The 15218-nt window shown below is 45.8% G+C and overlaps 1 protein-coding gene across 8 annotated transcripts in view; it reads left to right on the top strand.

The window, feature by feature from the left end:
• RPAP3 (RNA polymerase II associated protein 3) overlaps window positions 1-15218 on the top strand; it is a 319254-nt gene that overhangs the window by 209483 nt on the left and 94553 nt on the right. For all 8 annotated transcript variants that reach the window (XM_085653336.1, XM_085653330.1, XM_085653333.1 and 5 more), the window contains one exon: window positions 456-572. In XM_085653336.1, the coding sequence (XP_085509462.1) occupies window positions 456-572 (117 nt within the window). The remainder of the gene's footprint in view (window positions 1-455; window positions 573-15218) is intronic.

Genomic DNA, 15218 nt, shown 5'->3' with positions numbered 1-15218 from the left:
ATATGTAAATATCTTATGGATTGTATATAATAAGTTAACTGGTAATATATACTTAAATTGCATAAATAAAATTACCTACTTCGGCTGAAGTTAGGTAAATCGGATAAACAAGTTTATGGGCTTTAATTAACTTGTGTGAAGAAAATAATAATGTGAATAACTTTTGGATTTGATGGAGAGTTATTAATTGATAGAATAACTTTCATTTATAATTTATTCAGAGCAATTAATATAGTTGCAGAATTTTATATTGATTTTGATGAATGAGTTCCTTGTGAACATTGTTTTTTGGTACCTCTGGGAATTCTGGAACTTGTAGAACACTAATTACTTGTAAAGATGTAGGAAGTCTGCTTCTTTTTCTTACTATTGAATATGCATTTTAATGTTATTTTTAAGTATGGGACACTTGTGCACTATAATCATAGCATGTACTCGTGTTTTATTTTATTTAGGAATTAAGTGAAAGTGGATTATGTCCTGACCAAGAATGTCTATCGCCTTCAGCAGTTGAGAAGCAAAAAAGGCATGTTGTGAAACCTATCGATAAGCCACCACATCTACGGTCGTCTGTGAGTCCTGCCTTTACTTGTTGCTTGCAAATGAACACACATTTTTGCTAACGTTTAGTGGAGAGTACAGTAAAACAGGTGGAAATTGAATCATCATTCCTCTTATATTGTATGCTGGTTCCGCTGATGAAGGGACTAAGTAGAATGCTAAGGGTCATCAATCAATCAGCATTTGTAAAGTGCACTCTGTCACCCCTAGGGGTATCTGGATGCTGTGTGTCTGTCGAAGAGCCAGGTTTTAGGTCTCTTGCTGAATTCTGGCAGCAAGAGGACCGTACGGAGCTGGAGGAGGAGGAAGTTGTTCCAGGTCTTGGCTGGAATGTAGGAGAAGGAGCGAATGAGGGTGCGGCAGATACGGGGGGCTGTTCGAGAGCGAGTGAAGAGGAGCGTATGTGTCTAGCGGGTTGGTGAAAGTTCAGTTGACGGTTGAAGTAGGCAGGTCCTAGTTTGTGGAGGGCTTTGTAGGCATGCATGACGATCTTGAACTGGCATCTTTCCTGGATGGTGAGCCAGTGGAGGTCTCAGAGGTGGAGGAGCGATGTGGGTTAGTTTGGGGAGGTCCTGGGTGAGCCTGCCATCAGGGTTCTGTATGGTCTGGAGTTTTCTGAGGAGTTGACGCCGGTGTAGAGGGAAGTGCCTTAGTCAAGGTGGCTGCTGCTCCGGCCCATTTTAGTATCTGGCAATTATCTACTAGAACCCACTCTGGTCAGGTGGAACTTTTTACTTGCCCAATAGCGTGGAGGGAAAAACACAATTATCAAAATTACTGTCCACAATTGGCCATAATCAAGGACTCGAGACTTAATCTCTTGGCTCTCTGGTTTTTATTATCAGCATAAAGATTTGAAGATACAAAGTCCTCAATACGAGGCACAACAAGTACATAGGCACTAACACAAATGCTACTCTACGAAGAATCCGCATACGGCTAAAAATAACTAAAAGCACAATCTCTAAAAGCATGAGGTAGAAAACCACCAAGCAAATGTCGATACTAGGGACACTGAACCATACCATCTCTGTCCCTACTCTGCACTAGATGACATCCCTACTTAGCAATCCCTTGAGACCCTCATCGAGTAAAAGGTGTCAGAGTGAAACTTCATAAGAAGTCTTCACTTAGAGAGCTTGGTCTAAGTTGCCCCCTCTTTCTCTTCACCTAGTCTTCCTCTGCTCTGGGCTGCTCTGAACTGCCTCCACCCTCGGGGCGCTGTCCCTAATACAGAACCCCAAATCCCAGAACACGCCCTTTGCGCCTCCTCTTCTGCGGGGTCGTCTTTCAGTAAATTTCCACAGAGCGCTGTCCAATTCCATCGTCCATCGCTTGGCCTTGAGTCCCAGACGCCATCCGCACTAGGAGTTACGATTGGCACATTCCAATGCACTCCCATGTCTGGCTTTTACTACATAAGTCAATTTGTGAACAAAGAGCTTCTCTACTAACGAGCAACTGTCCTTGCACCTGGGGTGAGATCATGCAAGGCAGACATTCTTCACATCTTTTAAGTTACAATTTACTACAGCCTAAAACCTCTACTGGAATAAATCCTTTTTGGCCTATTGCCCTTGGCTAACATAAGAAAATACCAGGCCTTTCGCCTCAACGATATATGCGAATTCTGGCCACTACTTCGGTTACACAAGCAGGTTTAAATCACAGTATTGACATTTACGTCTTTCTTTCATGTGTGGTCAAACTAAACAGTCTACAGACACGAATTCTAATCTACACGTTTTAACATCACATTGTTCAAAAGGACTAAGCTCTATTCATTGCTTCAATATATACATAAGATGCTTGTACATAGCTAACACTTCTATTAAAATCGATATAGGTTATACAATTCGTAATACATTGCACACAAAATACCTGAGTACACATTTGATTATATGCGGGTGCCAACTAACAGTAAATATAACGCACCCCTACAATTTTCAAACTTTTAAGCGCTACATCAGTTCCCCCCTTTGATGACATCCGTCATCACACCATTACATTTCTCTTCTTTAGAACTGATTTAAACCGCGCTAGTCATAACTTTGCCATGTCAAACTCCCTCCAGTCTCTTAAGACTCTCATATTGCTGCTCCTGGAGCTTCGCCATTCTTTTCTCATTTGCTCTAAGAGCTCTTTCAACCTTGCCTCCTTGATACCACTTCCATGCCTTCACGCATCCCCACAAACAAATCACGCAAACCACAGCAATGATAATTGGCTTCAACACTGATCCCAGAAATCCTCTTCCCAGATTCGCAAACCAAGTTCCCACTCTTCCAAATCCTAATCCAATCTTCTCCCACACATTCTCCTCTGTCAAATCCATAATCTCCTTGTGAATAGTCGTGATGTTGTCTATGTACTTCCCTATCTCCTTCGTGTTGTCTGGAATATATGTGCAGCATTCCTGAACCTTCAATAATTTGCAGACTCCGCCTTCTTTGGCTAATAACACGTCTAAAGCAAGGCGATTCTGCATAACCATATTCCGTATCGACAACATCTCTCCAGCCACCAACAACAAGGATCTCGCCGTGTTCATAGACAACTCATCAACCACAGTCGCCAACCTCCTGATCTTCACATCATTCAACACCACACCCATACTAGGTATCATTGCTCCGTATATGTCCCCAATCACTGCACCGGCGTTCGTAGCCCTACGTTTCCTAGACTGTCGCTTCGTCTCTAACAACTCCAAGTCCTCGGTGTGATAAATCTTCGGGAATATAATAGCCAAATAGCATATGCCATACCAATTTGCAGGTAGCCTGACATAAGCATTCTTCCCACATACATAATATACTGTCGGAATTACCTCTACTGGTCCTTGCATAAAATTCTTAGCAGAAGCTTCCACTGTGAAGGTCTGAGAACAAGTGCTATGTCCTACTGCGACCTTATCCGTATCGGATTGAGGCCGTCCAATACACAAATTCCCTCTCTGTACCTCATCTAACGCTATTGGTCCATAACTTCCCTTGGATCTGTGAGCCCTCTCCTCGTCTGTCCAATCTACTGGACTATCTCCGGTGTGTCGTGTCTGGGTCAACTTTCTGTATCTGTCCTCTACCTGATCTATGAATTTCTTCTCTGTCTCAGATAACGCACATGTCAGGTTATTCCTGTGAGCATGCGCCGTATCCAACTTCATAGTCGGTCTAAAATACTTCAGGAGTCTGTCCTCTTTCTTATTAGAATCATATTTGTTCAAATGCTTGATTGCTGGGACCTCAGGAAGTACTGTGTCAAAATTTGAAAAGAAATACTCGAACTGTCTCCTGTCATAAAATAAACTGAGCAATAAACTACAAGAAATTCCATAGGTCAATGGGAGATGATGATACTTGATACCCTCATCCACTGAAGCAGGCAACTGCATGCACACATAGCAATCCTTCACATCCATCGCATCAACATACTCATACAGCAACCTTGCATACGCGTTAAGCTTGAAATCACCCTTGGACAAATCCATGTGGAGTCTGCGATCATCCCTCAACTTCGATATGTCCTGTTCTCTAATACTGACACCACTCTGCCCTGGGGTAATAGGTGTGGGTGCTCCCTGAACCTTCCCCTCTTGCCTGTGAGCCACCATGTATGAACTTATCACTACCGCAAATATGGTGACTATCACAACTCCTACCAATGTGCCTATTATCAATTTAGCCCTACGATGTGGGTTTGCAGGATCTGCCATCTTCGGAATATACTCAGTGTCCAATACAGTCTCTGAAAGGGTAAGTCTCTTTCTCATTTATGTCTCTTTCGCGAACTTAGGCAAACCTCCCTAACTTTTCTTCGTTCTATAACGGAAAAATCCCTAATTTTGTTCTTCTTCCGCTCGGGCCTAGGTTATCTTCTTTTCTGCTTGCAACCTTCTCAAATCAATCTGACATAAGCGCTGGTCCCAACAGCTCCAAGACTCCCTGCAATATTTCGAGCTTAAGAATGATCAGTTCTTGTGGGTCTGGCACAGTCGTGAACGTCGGGAACTCTAAATTGTCCAAGATCATACCTCAAATGACACTCAGGAATGGCGGACTCGGAATATGAATCGTCAAAATTCCTTCGATCTCCAATCCCGGAACCTTCAGCAACACTTCCACCCTCTGGAGCGGGACACTGTTGACCAATGTCATCGACCTCAACCTTCCCGTGCTCGGTAACCCTGGCATCAGTCACTTGATATGCCCACTCTGGTGAAGCGTACTTCCGACTTGGCACTCGAGTTCTCTTGGACCTTCTCACACCACCTTGAGGATTCTCCTCGTCACCTGATTCTTCTTCTGGCTCTTCCGAAACTGGTGCAAGGTCTGTGTCCGGAGCCAACCTCAGGTTTACCCGGTTCTGTCTTGCGGGCCAAACCCTTTCTGCTTCGGTAACACCTCCGGTCTTCCCTTCGATACCCTGTGCACTGACCTCCTCTTCTTCGGCAGAACTTGATTCTGTACTACCCACTGCACCTCTTGCTCTTTCGCCGGTTTCTGGGTCAGTACTTCTTTCACGCTCTTCCCCAATACGATTCAGTGCACCATCAGCCGCTTCAGCAACCCTTACAGCTTGACTGGCCCTCTCAGGAGGCTCTGTCGGCTCACCGGGATCTTTGTTCTCGAGAGGGGCTGTATCTTCCAAGGGTGCTGGAACTCTACGGGTATGGGAAGCATGCACCCAGTTCGGTAAACCTCCACACTTGACAGCTGTGTTCGTGACAAGGATCACTTGGAAAGGGCCGCGCCACCTAGCATCCAAACAACTCTTCCTCACGTGCTTTCGGACTAGGACCCAATCGCCTGGGTCCAAGTCGTGGCACCGGTCACTCGCAGCTGGAACCGTTGCTGTCTGCACCTGCTGAGACACAGAACGGACCACGTCAGCAAGGCCTTTACAATAGTCCAGGATCATATCATCAGTGATATTTATCAGAGCAGTAGCAGGTATTGCAGGCAAACGCATCGCTCTTCCCATGAGGATTTCATGGGGAGACAACCCAGTCCTTCTATCAGGCACACTTCGGAGGCTCATAAGGACCAAAGGTAATGCGTCAGGCCATTTCAGAGACGTAGACGAACACACTTTCGCCATCCGAGCCTTCAGAGTTCCATTCACCTGCTCCACTATCCCTGAAGCTTCCGGTCTATAGCTACAGTGTAATTTCTGATCTATATTCAAAGCAGCACAAAGCAACTTCATAACTTCGCTATGGAAATGAGTTCCTCTGTCCGATTCAAAGGACGTCGGGAACCCGTACCTTGGAATGAGTTCTCTCAATAATAGTTTCGCTACTGTGAGTGTGTCACATCTGCGTGTAGGGTACGCCTCCACCCACCTGGAAAAGACACATACTATCACTAATATGTACCTCAACCCATTACACTTCGGCATTTCGACAAAATCCAACTGCATCCTATTGAAAGGTCCCCCTGACCTCCCTATGTGGCTCAACGTCACAGCGGTTCTTTTCCCTACATTCATTTGTTGACAAGTGACACACCTCTGGCACACGGTTTCAGCCACTGCACGAAACTTCGGGTTGTACCAAGTCTGACGAAACACTCTCATCATGGCATCCCTACCCAGATGTACAGCACCATGTATCAACCTCGCCATGGGATTCAACAAACTTTCCGGCAACACCGCTCGTCCATCATTCGAAACCCATATATCCACATCTCCCTTCTCACATCCAGCTCGTATCCAGCTGTCACGTTCCTGATCCGAGACCCCTTCCTGAAGCTGTTTCAGTTCCTCCCATGAGTCTGCCATAGCTAACATCTGACCATACACCCTCTCCTCCCCAGTTGCCTCCATGTAGGTCTCAGTGAAGTTGCATCCCTGTTCTGCACAAAATCGGGCTACTTCATCAGCATAGTTGTTTCCCAACGAAACAAAATCATTTCCCTTTGTGTGTGCAGCACATTTGACAACAGCAATTTCATCAGGACCTTGCAATGCTTTTAACAGTTTCCGTACATGTTCACCATTTCTTATAGGAGAACCTGAAGACGTCATAAACCCTCTCTGGGACCATAGCTGTCCGAAGTCATGAACCACACCAAACCCATACTGGCTGTCCGTGTAAATAGTTACACGGATCTTTTCCGCTGCCAAACAGGCACGAGTCAGAGCAATGAGCTCAGCCACCTGCGCGGAGTGTACTCCTTCTAAACAAGCGGCTTCAACCACACCCGTGATGGTGCATACAGCAAAAGCTGCCCTCAATCTACCGACACTGTCTCTTAAACATGAACCGTCCACAAAGAAAATCTCATCTGACACTGGGAGTGGTTCATCGACAATGTCAGGTCTCGGTTTGGTGCATAGTTCCGTAACGTCGAGACAATCATGGTCCTCACAATCTTCATTATCATCTATAATTGGAACAGGTAACAATGTAGCAGGATTTAAAACAGCACACCTCTTCAATGTCACATTATCGGCTGCAAGGATAACTTGCTCATAACGAGTCAGCCTATTATTCGTGAGGTGCTGTGTTTTAGTCCTAGTCATCAACAGTTCAACAGAATGAGGCACATGTACAGTAAGAGGATGACCCATCACAATGCTCTCACATCTCTCGATGCTGACACCCGTTGCCGCAACGCATCTGAGACATCCGGGCAACGCAGAAGCTACTGGATCTAAAGTAGCTGAGAAATAGGCAACTGGTCTACGGACACCTCCATGATTCTGGGTTAACACTGCTAATGCACAACCTTCTCTTTCGCAGCAGAACAATGCAAATGCCTTGTTGTAATCCGGCATTCCCAACGCAGGAGCGCTACATAAGGCTTCTCTCAGCCTCAGAAATGATTTCAAACAGTCGTTGTCCCATGGTACCGGATCACTTACATCCTTTCGCGTCAGCCGCTGTAAAGGCTTAGCTTCAAAGGAAAAGTTTGGGATCCACTGGCGGCAATAACCCACCATTCCCAAAAACATTCTAACTTCCCTCTGCGTCGAGGGAACTGGCATTCTCAGAATCGCGTCAATGCGATCTGGAGACACTTTCCTTTTACCCTTTTCAATCCTGTGCCCCAAATACTGGACCTCAGGTAAACAGTATTGCAGCTTGTTGGGAGACACCTTGTGACCATTCTCTCCCAGAAAATTCAACAACGCAATGGTATCGACCCTGCAAGCGTCTTCTGTCTCTGACGCGACAAGCAGGTCGTCAATGTATTGCACCAAAACAGAGTTTTTCGGCAACACAAGGCCTTCAAGATTCTTCTTTAAGAGCTGATTAAAAATTGACGGGCTCTCCGTATACCCCTGTGGGATACGACACCACGTTAATATACGATTCTCTAGCCTAAATGCAAAAAGAAACCTACTCTCTTCATGTAGGGGAATCGAAAAGAATGCCTGACACAAGTCAATCACTGTGAACCATCCAGCTTCGCATGGGATCTGGAACAGTATCACAGATGGATTCGGTACCACTGGACAACATGGAACAACTATGTCGTTTATTTTCCGCAGGTCTTGCACTATCCTGAACTTCCCACTTGGTTTCTGCAGTCCCATAATGGGTGAATTACATGGACTACCCATGATCTCCACCAGTATTCCCTGCCTAATCATAGACTCAATCACAGGTTTAATCCCTGCAATTGTTTCAGGCGACAGTTTATACTGGGGTGTTCTCGGGAATTCCGCGTTCGGCTTAACCTGTATTTTCACTGGTTCCACTCCCCTGACTAAACCGATCTCCTCTCCGCTTAGATCCCACACATCGGTCGATACAGACTCCCTCAAATCCTGTGGGAGCTCCTCCACTGTCAAAGCTGGGTACATTTCCACACACACCCGCTGATTTGCAACCTTAAAGGTCGCGTCATCGTCTCTTGTCTTTACCTCTACTCCTTTCGGGGTACAGTAGATTGTGCAATTGAGCTTACACAATAAATCTCTTCCCAACAGACAAACAGGACTAGAATCGCACACCACGAACTGATGTCGATCCCTAAAGTTTCCTATCCTGACTGGAATCGGTTCCGTTAAGGGGCTCACTAGCCTCTTGTTCGCCACTCCAACCACTTGTATGCTTTCCCCAGAAAGGGCTACTCCCGGGACCACTGCTGATCTGATGGTTGACCTGGTAGCCCCCGTATCTACCAAAAAGGTAGTAGGGTGTCCATCGAGTTCTGCTTCCACAAAGGGTCCTCTCTGATCTACCTCTAGAATGGCCCTAAGTATGCAATCATCATCCTGACCTAAACTTAACTGCGCCAGCAAATCTGCATCCCTCTCCTCTCCCACTTCGAACATGGGCATCTGCAAATAAGTCCGGGCTCCCTGCTGTATGTTCTGCATCCTGGGTGGCTGGGGAACCTGCACCTGCGAGACGCCGGTCCCCCCTTGCATCATTCTCGGTACAGTCACCGTCTGTACCTGTTCTGCCCCAGGGACCTGACCCATTCCTCCCTCCATCTGCGGCTGATTATAGGGGTTCAAGGGACACTCGCGCCTCCAATGTCCCACCTGGTGACACTGGTGACAAGCAGTCGTCTTCTTCAAGATCGCTACATCTATGCCTGTCCTAGGGTCAACGGGCCTCGGCCTTCCCTGACCCTGCATATTCTGATTCCCTGTCTGATAGTTTCCCTGTCTCCGCACCACTGGACCCCCATTCGGCGGTCCCTGAGCAGCTTGCATCTGAATGAGCAATAGGTTATCCTTCATCTTCTTGTGCTTGGACTCAATCTCATCCGTGCAGTACCTGGCATACCGCAAGATCTCATCTACGGGCTTATTCTGCCAACAGATCAAATGCTGCTGTATCATGAGACTGACCTCGGGCTTCAAACCCAGCACGAACTTAGACACAAACTGTCCCATGTCCTTCGTTTCCAGCTCATCTAGGCCACTGTACTGCTTAAAAGCCTTCAAGAGTCTCTCATAAAATTCATGTACTGTCTCCTTTGGCTCCTGCACCGTCCTATCTATCTTCACCCAATCAATGTCTTGGGGTGAAACCTTCGATTTCAACCAGGTAATTACTTTATCGTACAGCCTCATCACTACGGGGGACGGACCATTTGTAATCATGTTCCTATCAGGCTCATAGTCCGGCCAATCAACAGCAATCTTACATGCGTTCCACAGATCCCCCGGAACCACGATATCAAATAAGGTGTTCAGGTCTATCCACAACACCTTCGAAATCTTAACAAAACGCTCAACTTGCTTGTACCACTCTGCAGGCTTCTCCCTGAGCCTGGGAAAATCATTCGTAAATGATGCCAAATCCCCCCTGCTCCATGGTACATGCACATATCCTCCATTCGCCACTTCCCTAAGGGGAAAGGTCTTAGCTAATAGCAACCCCTCTGCCGGAGTTCCTCCTTCCGCTCCCCTTGAGGTCTTTTTCTTTGACCATTTCTCTTCCCATTTATCAAGCGTCAACCATGGCCGCATAGCTAGGACCAGTTCTCTAGTATGTGACCTCAGTCCAACAACCCTCTTCTCCTCTAGCTCCCGCTCTGTATAATGCATCCTATGACTTCCTTGCAACGCTCTAGTCTTGGACAGATCCACCCCATATTCCTTCGCCAATCCCCTCAATTTCTCGTGTGCCATTCGTGCTTTCCGCGTCACATCTTTCGCCACGAAAAACAGGTCATCTGGACTGTAGGATACTATCCTCTCAAGAGGTAGACTTCCATATATAATTTCATCTGCCTCTGCCTTAAGCCTTACTACGTCTATCATCCCTGCCTTCAAGGCTCCTTTCAACACCTGACAACTTGCTCCACGTCCCTCATCATATTCACATTCTGGCTCCTTCTCCCTCCTCTCTTCTGGTGTTTCTATGGGAGCAGAATGGCTCTGAAAGCCAACCGGAGTTGTCCCCGCTTGACCCATATTCCAGCTCATTTGCTTCTTTGGCGGTACCCATGACCTTAAATCTGATCTCAACTCCATCAGAGTCCTCGGCCTCACCGGTCTCTCGTCCTCTTCGCCCCTAGATGTGTCTGACACCGCTGCTAATGGTGTACTCCATTGTACAGGGCTTGGAGGTCGGGCCGTTGCCCCTTCCAACCCACTTTCCCCGCTTTCTCTCCTCGTTCTTTCTGCCACTCGTTCTGACCTCTCTCTTTCCTCTGATTCCGGACTGTATATCGACACAATCGGTCCAATGGTGACCGGTACCCTCAAGGCATCCGGTAACCTCATCTCTCTTTCAATCCTCCCACTAGCCTCAGACTGACCCTGTGAACTCGCTGTTTCAAACAAAACCAACCCTTCCACTCGGGTCTCAGGCTGGATTGTTACCCTCCTAGTTTCTCCCCTCTCACCCCACCTATCATCCGCTTCATCTGGGTTATAAGGAGGTGGTCTCTCGTCTAGCAATCTTTGCAATACCCCATCATCGGAATCACTATCTTCCTCTTGTGCCTTCTCCTGTGCTTTCACATGGCGTATCCCCGTCGAATCTATTATTACGGGATACAGTTTTGCTTCCTCAATTGTCTGCACTCTCCATCTTTTCTCCGCTGCGTCCCACTTGGCATCCTGAAATGCCCTAATCGACCTTCCTCATCCTCTCCTGACTTCTCCCCTTTTCCTTATCATGCGCTGCTCTAATCCATGCATGTAATGCTTCGAACTGTGCTGGTCTTGGCAAGGGTCTTAAGGACCCCATCACCGTCTTCAGTTGGTACAGCACTGCTAGTCTAAATGAGCCATACCTCGGGAAAGCTAGTTCCCCTTCGCCTTGTGTCATCTTTTGCCAATTCTCGATCCAAACTATAGTATGTAACCCCACATTCTGTGCCATGTAATGTGCCGGGGTATCCTCGGGAGGGGCTTCTTCTCCCCCACGAACAACCACATGCTTATCGCCTCTACACAATTCTCGCAAAGCCCTAAGGCACTTCATGATGAGCAAATTCGATCTCGCGCCCTATTTACTTCTTGTTCTCAAATCCTCCAATAACAGCGCGACTCACACCAACCGGCCTATCACAGCGCGACACTCTCTGACGTCACCTTCCTTCGCTCGCAGCAGTTCCCTTCTCCAAACTCGTTTCACGCTCACCCTCGTCCCATTCATACACTGAAATAACCGATTAAGTTATTTCTCTGGCTGTCCGTCCACAGCCTCTGACTGTTCGTCCACAGTCTCTCGACCTTGTTGACCTCGATTGGCGCCCGTCTGCCCCCCTCCGGCCAGACAGATCGCCTCTGATAGGTTACTAACACTCCGATCTGCACACCACAACCCACGACCAGCGTTAAGTTGCTATACACACACGCATTCTCTCCCCCTATCTCGGTCCAGGTGATCGATGGTACCTCACGATCTCCTTTGGGTGGTCAACAAAATCTATCTCAGGTGTCTTCTACACCACAATTCCCGGGCTGCGCGCGCTCACAGCCTGATCTCACAATCACACGACATACACAACAGCTCCGCAAGACATCACACAACAAATCAACACCGCAATCTACAACATCTCATTATGTTCATACTCACTCCTGGAACTGCTGCTTTCTGCCGCGCTGCTACTCGCCGTCGATGCTCATCTGCTGCCGTCTGCTGCTCGCCATCTGATGATTCAGCATCACTTATCGTCTCTTGGGCCTCAAGGGTCACTTATCTTTATCTAATCTTCCCTCGCTATCAGAAAGAAACCATCCTCGTTTGCTACCAACTGCTCCGGCCCATTTTAGTATCTGGCAATTATCTACTAGAACCCATTCTGGTCAGATGGAACTTTTTACTTGCCCAATAGCGTGGAGGGAAAAACACAATTATCAAAATTACTGTCCACAATTTGCCATAATCAAGGACTCGAGACTTAATCTCTTGGCTCTCTGGTTTTTATTATCAGCATAAAGATTTGAAGATACAAAGTCCTCAATACGAGGCACAACAAGTACATAGGCACTAACACAAATGCTACTCTACGAAGAATCCGCATACGGCTAAAAATAACAAAAAGCACAATCTCTAAAAGCATGAGGTAGAAAACCACCAAGCAAATGTCGATACTAGGGACACTGAACCATACCATCTCTGTCCCTACTCTGCACTAGATGACATCCCTACTTAGCAATCCCTTGAGACCCTCATCGAGTAAAAGGTGTCAGAGTGAAACTTCATAAGAAGTCTTCACTTAGAGAGCTTGGTCTAAGTTGCCCCCTCTATCTCTTCACCTAGTCTTCCTCTGCTCTGGGCTGCTCTGAACTGCCTCCACCCTCGGGGCGCTGTCCCTAATACAGAACCCCAAATCCCAGAACACGCCCTTTGCGCCTCCTCTTCTGCGGGGTCGTCTTTCAGTAAATTTCCACAGAGCGCTGTCCAGTTCCATCGTCCATCGCTTGGCCTTGAGTCCCAGACGCCATCCGCACTAGGAGTTACGATTGGCACATTCCAATGCACTCCCATGTCTGGCTTTTACTACATAAGTCAATTTGTGAACAAAGAGCTTCTCTACTAACGAGCAACTGTCCTTGCACCTGGGGTGAGATCATGCAAGGCAGACATTCTTCACATCTTTTAAGTTACAATTTACTACAGCCTAAAACCTCTACTGGAATAAATCCTTTTTGGCCTATTGCCCTTGTCTAACATAAGAAAATACCAGGCCTTTCGCCTCAACGATATATGCGAATTCTGCCCACTACTTCGGTTACACAAGCAGGTTTAAATCACAGTATTGACATTTACGTCTTTCTTTCATGTGTGGTCAAACTAAACAGTCTACAGACACGAATTCTAATCTACACGTTTTAACATCACATTGTTCAAAAGGACTAAGCTCTATTCATTGCTTCAATATATACATAAGATGCTTGTACATAGCTAACACTTCTATTAAAATCGATATAGGTTATACAATTCGTAATACATTGCACACAAAATACCTGAGTACACATTTGATTATATGCGGGTGCCAACTAACAGTAAATATAACGCACCCCTACAATTTTCAAACTTTTAAGCGCTACATCACTGCTGAGTGACAGTCTTTCTGGTGTTGGTTGGGATCTATCTGATGATTCTGCGCAGCATACAAACTGTGTGGAAGCAGGAGGAGGGGACTTGGTTAACTTGTTGTTTCATGGTCCTGAAAAGCGAAATGCAATCACTCAGTTGAAAGATAAAATCAGTTCCTGGTGTAAACTGAGGTGCCTATTTATGGAATTGCGTTCTAAGTGGAGAGGAAGTGTTAGAAACATGAAAAATGAGGAAGCATGTCAATCAGCTCATATAAGGTTCAGAAACAGGATAAGTGTCTTTTCCTTGCAATCAGCCTTATTAAGAGTGTCTTAGATACAAGTACTCAAGGACCAAAAGTTTAACTGATTTTTTTAGGCAAAAGCTGAACCTGATGCACTGGAGATACTATTGTTTAGATGATTATTAGAAACGTTATGAAAGAGTCATGGAAAAGTATGATACGGAATCTTGTCTCTGTGCAGAGTTGCCTTAAAGTCAAGGGTTTCCTGCTCAGTGTTAAAACCAGTTGCTTGAAGGTGAAAAACATGGTATTGAAACCCATGTCTTTCATGCTGGAAAGTAAATGTCTACCGGCCAGGTCACATTCCTTAATTTTCACAAATATGCTTTGTAGAAAGAGGCTTCCAATTTATAACTAGCAGAAGGCGCACATACTCCGGCAAGTGTCAGCTCTGTTGATCCAGCATAATGTTGTGTCAACAAATGAAATGGAAGAGCATTATAGACGCTTTTCCAATGACCTCCAGCATGTTGAAGGGAATCAATAGGCTGCTGAGAGACGGGCCATAACAGTGGGTCACAAGAGCTCAGGATGAGAGATTCGACGTAGCAAAATTGAATGCCAAATAGGAACTCTGGGTAGAGATGGCATGTAAACTGTGGTACTGGGGTTTTAGACAATGTCTCCACAATACATTACCCCTCTCAGTTTCATCACTTTCTGAATGACCAAGACAAATATAGTGCTACGAAGGGTTTTAAAGTAGGGGCATATCACTACCTGAATTAAATCAGCCCTGGGAGAGGGATGAAGAAGAAAAGGATTTCAGAAGGATTAACTTTCTTCTAAAGCTATTTAGAGTTCAAAATACAACTCATCGTCTTCAGGTAACAGAAGATCACACCTGCCCTTACTACTGTGACTCTTGTATAGACCTGAGGATATAATTGCAAAACGTAAGTTGTTTGTGGAATGCCACTTTTGTTAGTTATTACTCCCTCTCATTTCATGTCATTAGGACTGCCACAAGTTGGAGTCTGAGTTCCCCTACGTCTTGAGTGAAATAAAGGATGAATAATACTTTCTGAAAAAGATCAATATATAATAGAAGTGATAGAAAACTCTTTCATGATTCTTTTTTTGTAAAGACGCAAAGAAAGGGATGTAGGGCAAATTCGACAGGACGCAAATCTGGCACTGCTCCTTTAAGGAAGGACCCAACAGCAGAATCACATCATGCCCTGTCCATTGCAGCCTAGCCAGTTCTTTTTTCTGGCTCCTGGAAATAGATCCTGAGCAACTGTACTTAGCATTTTTTGTTTTTTTTCCTCATTAGAACCTTCAATTTTGGGCTTAACTCCATGTCTTTTGCGACTAAGAGTGTTTTTCCTTAATTTTATGTGGGGACATTATTTATTGCTTTCACAAAATGCAATCTCTTTTTGTGAAACG

The sequence above is a fragment of the Triturus cristatus genome, chromosome 4_1, assembly GCF_964204655.1.
Source record: "Triturus cristatus chromosome 4_1, aTriCri1.1, whole genome shotgun sequence".
Classification (NCBI taxonomy): Eukaryota; Metazoa; Chordata; class Amphibia; order Caudata; family Salamandridae; genus Triturus; species Triturus cristatus.
The sequence above is the reverse complement of the archived record's forward strand: the minus strand, read 5'-3'. Positions and strand labels throughout refer to the sequence as shown.